This window comes from Eurypyga helias, unplaced genomic scaffold (genome assembly GCF_000690775.1).
Source record: "Eurypyga helias isolate BGI_N326 unplaced genomic scaffold, ASM69077v1 scaffold24499, whole genome shotgun sequence".
Lineage (NCBI taxonomy): Eukaryota > Metazoa > Chordata > Aves > Eurypygiformes > Eurypygidae > Eurypyga > Eurypyga helias.
The window spans coordinates 14,839-19,989 of NW_010271755.1; the positions used below are offsets into that span (position 1 = coordinate 14,839).

The 5,151-nt window shown below is 42.9% G+C and overlaps 1 protein-coding gene across 1 annotated transcript; it reads right to left on the reverse strand.

Annotated features, from left to right (window-relative positions):
• Nucleotides 1-1,467: 1,467 nt before the first annotated feature.
• On the reverse strand, nucleotides 1,468-3,034 carry LOC104515083 (cytokine receptor common subunit beta-like; the record flags this gene model as incomplete). Its single annotated transcript, XM_010158928.1, has 2 exons — nucleotides 1,468-2,659; nucleotides 2,931-3,034. Coding segments are annotated over 2 exons (1,296 nt in total), but the record flags the coding sequence as incomplete, so codon positions are not given.
• Nucleotides 3,035-5,151: the final 2,117 nt, after the last annotated feature.

The window sequence follows — 5,151 nt, forward strand, 5'->3', positions numbered from 1 at the left end:
TGAATGTGCACACCTTTCAGATTTAAAGTGGTATTTACACGTATTTAAATTCTGAAAAAGCAACGCACTTCACTGCAATTTCTGAATCAGCACTGTCCCATTAGCCCAGGAGGAGGAATCAGCTGGCACAAACACAAAATTCCTTCTCATTATCTCTGTCCAATAACACAGCAAAGTCAGGAGAAAACATGCTACCTCACAGGTGACATAGCCGAACATACAGAATTTTTTGAGGCCTGCACAGATGAGCTAATGGTGAAGACACTGTAACCACAATGCTCATAACATAAGGAAAAAAAGTTTTATAGGAAGAAAGAGTATTTTTTTATTAGTACAAATTTTAAATTTGAAAAAAAGAAACATGTTTTTTTGGAACACAATCCCACCTTCAGGTCTGAAAGCAAAGCCTTTTACTGATCACAGAGTGACAGCTCTGAACAAATTCTCTTACCTTGCACCACTTTCTTTACAGCAGAATTGGGAAAAAAAAAAAAAAGGCTCCTCTTTCTCAGCACAGCTTATTATCCAGAAAAAATAAACCAAGAATAAGTTACATAATTAAGATCAATTATATCATACATAAACAATTCTGTTCTTTCCACAGAACTTGAAAGGAAATAATATAATACTTTAACACTTAGAAACAGAAAAACCCCAGCAGATACAGGCTTGTGCACATTCGTAACATTTCTTGCTTGTCATTTTCTCTTACCTGCCCCACTCCCTTCTCCTCACTTCACCTCACAAGTCCTTGGGTTTTCTTTCAGTAATGTATATTCTTCTCCCTGGTTCTCTACAGCTTACTTTATGTATCCCAGTCATGTTTCCTTCTTACCCTTAGAATACAGTGTGATACACTGCACCTTAATATTAAGAAAGGTTTCCTGGACTTCAACAATTTGTTTCTCATTTTTATTTATCCTTCTATTACGTCCTGGGTTGTTTTCACCTTGGACAATACCTGTTTCATGCCAGTAGTGAAAAGGTAGATATATGAAAGCTCCTTGGTGATGCTAAGAACTATTTTACAGACACATAAAAGTTCAACAGAATTGCTCTTAAGAACCTAAGTTTTCTTTCCAAGGTTTCCAAGCCTGTCTTCTTCTGATAGCATTTCACGCTTTTAAGTCTGCATTTCCTGCCACAGGTTTTGCCTCAGGCAATCTGGGATCATTGCAAGATGACTGATCTGACACAGGATCGCAGGGAGGCTAAACTGTTCATTACAGATAAGCCAGAAAGCTTGAAAAACACCAAAGGGTAATATTGGGATTGTCTTTGATGCCAAATCTGTGAAGGCCATTGAGAAGGATATTGAGCTACTTCAAGTCTTTCAACACACGGGACTGGAAGCTGGAAAATGGGACTGGTGTTCATTTGTTCCTAGGTTTGAGGGTTCCTTTTCATCAGATAGTTGCAAACTCTTTCAGTTACCTGTAGCTCTGGTATTGATTAATATGTGCCCATTTAACAGATTTCTCTGATCCTCAAAGATTGCTGCCAGGAAAAGTAATCATCTGATTTCAGGTTTTTGAAAAGCTGAATAGCCTGCATTTTTGATAAGTCCTTATCCTTGCCAGTAATGGATTCATCATCAGATACAGGCTTCCCAGGGGTTTCCTTGCCTTCAGAAAGTTTCTTGACTTGCTGGTCTTCCTGACTAATATCCATCTTCACACTTGATTTTAGGCTCTGGAAGCAATAGTCACCAACCTGGCAAAGGAAAACTGGCTCAGTGCTGTCAGGGTTTAATACCACCAAGTTACCCTCTGGCAAAGGCTGCTTTCTAGGAAGATCATTTTCCTTCTGTAAGGTAGGAAGAGAAATCTTCTTGGGTTCTGAATGTCCATGGAGACCTAAGGGGACAGTAAGATAGTCTCCAAATGTATCCAGAGGCAATTCAGGAGAAGAGGTTGGCGCTTGACCTGAAACTGGGACCATGACACCAGTTTTCACAGGAGAAGACTCGTGGAAGGAGTGGTCACTGAGGGGCTGGGGCTCCTGCAAGTCACAAGGCAACTCCCCAGAAGCAACAAGCGGCGGATGGGTAGGCTTGCTGGCTGATGGCAGCAGCAGGCCCTCTGGGGTGATGTACTCCAAGAGGCACTGAGGAGACGTGACACAGCTAACAGCCTTTGCAGAGTTCTGCTCTTCTGTTCTCACGGTTGTGCCTTTGCCATGGTCTGGTGGGGCCGGTGAGACTTCCTCCTCATTGTGGTGCTGCATCATTTCCTTCTGATCCGGGAACAGGAAGGGCTGTGGATGACCTGCTCCTGGCTGCTCTTGCCTCCGTGGAGCCTGGGAACAGTCTTCCTTGGGAAGGGTCACGTACTGAAGGGAAACTGATTTCTTACGGACTCCCGCTGGGTCCACTGTGAGGGGCTGATGCACATCAGGCTGGGAGGGCATCACTGGGCTGAACAAGTATGGGCCATTGAAAGCAAAGCAAGGGTTTGCTGTCTGGGAAGCAATGCTTGCATCAGCACTGTTTCTCCTTGAAATGGGAAAGGCATGACCAGCAATCTGACTTGAGCAGACAAGTGGGGCATGCTCTGGTTCATTTAAAGCATGGTATGAGTTCTGTAGGTCCGGTGCAACAGGGACAACATCTGTCATTTTATCCTGTCCTTCAGGGGTCTCTGTCAAAGTCTTCGTCTGCCTGAATGTGGGAAAGTTAAAAGTTGCTTATGAGAGATATTATTGGGGTAAACATTAAATATAAAACAAGCTTAGTTGTAAACACACATAAGGTTAGAAAAAATCTCTCTTGAAGAAGCAGGCTAACCCAGATAGCAAGAAATTGTATCCCTTCCTCAAAAGCAACTTGTATAAGCTTTGTAGTAACGGAACATTTGATTATATACCGCAGCACTTAGGGACATCTTTGAGACTGTTATCTACAGCGTCACTACAATGTGCTGTTCACTCACCTGTCCACAACTTGAAGGAAGCTAGCCTGCTCCATCTTCTCTGAAAAGTTGTATTTGTTGAAGTCCAGCTGGCTGCTTGCTAGCCAGTTTCCTAAATGTGCTTTCTGAAAATGAAAAAGCAGACAAGAAAAAAGAGCAGTGTCTCACGGGCAGTAAAATCAAGAATGATACACTCCCCATGGACAAAGGAAACAGGAGAGCCTACAGCATCTGGCAATAGGGATACAACCTCGCTAATATGACTAGAAGGTGTGTTCTGTTCTCCAGAAGATGGTTACTTCAAACCTGTATTGTCTTACTAGTGATCTAACTACAGGTACTCAGTGAGCCAACTAGGAAAGACGCTCTCCTCAATTTGTTATTTGTGAATAGAGAAGGACTCGTGGGAGCTGCGATGTTAGGTGGCTTTTTGGCCACAGGGATCATGAAATGGTTCTGTTTAGAATTTTCAGGGTAATGAATGAGAAAACCTTTAAGCTATTCAGGGAGCTACTTAGTAGTGTCTGCTGGGAATCTGCTTTTGAGGGTTTGGGAGTCCACGAGTGCCAGTTAGTTTTTAAGAACCACTTTTTAAATGTACAGGAGCAGGCAATTCCATTGTGTCGTAAGTCAAGCAAGGGGGGCGGGTGACCAGCTTGGCTGAACAGGGAAGTTCTTCTGGAGGTCAAGAAGGAAAAAAAAATGCATGATGTCTGAGAGCAAGGTCAGGCTTCTCAGGAAGAGTACAGAGCTGTGGTTTGTATATGCAGGGAGAAGACATGAAAGGTCAAAGCTCAATTAGAGCTGAAGCTGGCTGGTGTTGCCACAAGAAGGGCTTTTTTAAGTACAGTAATAGCAAGAAGAGGTCCAACAAAAACATTGGACCAGTACTTGTTGAAGATGGTCTCCTCGTTTATATGGATGAAGAAAAAGCAGAGGCATTCAATGCACTTTTTGCCTCAGGCTTTAATAACACTGATAGACTTCAGGCTGCCCAGTCCTCTCAGGCTGCCCAGTCCTCTAAGTCAAAGGACCTCATTTCTGTCAACGGATCCCCGAGGAGGGTAAGTGGAGAGAGAGGTGCTGATCTCTTCTCCTGGGTATCCAGTGATAGAATATGTGGGACTGGTCCAAAGCTGTGCCAGGGGAGGTATAGACTGGACATCAGGGAGCATTTATTACTGAGAGGGTGGTCAAACACTGGGACAGCCTTCCTAAAGAGTGCTCAATGCTGTAAGCCTGTCAGTGCTAAGGGGCATTTGGACAATGCCCTTAATAGCATGCTTTAACTTGGTCAGCCCTGAATTGGTCAGGCAGTTGGGCTAGATGATCGTTTTAGGTCCCTTCCAACTGAAATATTCTAGTCTAGTCTAGTCTAGTTTGGTCTATTCTATTCTACTCTATTCTAATTCTACTCTACTCTAATTCTACTCTACTCTATTCTTTTCCATTTTTCCATAGCACAGGGGACAGAACCTGCTCCCTTAAAGAGCTCATAGAGGTGCTGCAGGTTCCTACCACAATAAAACAACAAAGCTACTGCCCTGTGCAGTGTCTACTCTTTTACAGCACCTTACAGGGACCTCTGGGCAATATTTCACCTATAGAGGTATAATGGCTGTACCACATGACCATAAGAACAGAATTACTGTGATGTTTGCAAAACTTAGGATAAGGTAATTCAGTGCAGGGATGGAATCTTCCAAAACCATTAAACTAAGACAATGAGTGCTTCTGGATGGAGAAACAGGTAGGGTATAGGAAACAAAGCTATTAAGGTGGTCCTTAGAGTGGGAAAAAGGTTCCAGTTTTTACTGTAGAGATCACGCAAAGGAAGCTAACTTGAGACTTCAGTAACCAGTTTGTATTCTGGCACAAGAGAATCCATGCCTGGTCTTTGCCATCTATTTGAAAATTATGTGTTAAAACAGGTCATTACAAGGAAAGTCCATTTCACAGCAACATCACAAATGTGCAATAGTTAACAAATCTGTTAACTTCACTCATGCACAAAAGTAGATGCTGTAAACACTTCAGAGTGGAAGACTTTTACCACCAAAATCTAGAGATGCCTATACCACCCTTTCCAGATGCTGGATTTTTTTGTAAGGGAGAAGGAAGGAAGGGAGGTTCCCCTTACACAGCTTTGACCAAATGCTGTCTAAGTGTGTTCCCTGATTTCCAATAAAGAATGCTTGTCCTGGCAACAGACAGGCATACGGTAACATTTATTCCAGAAAAT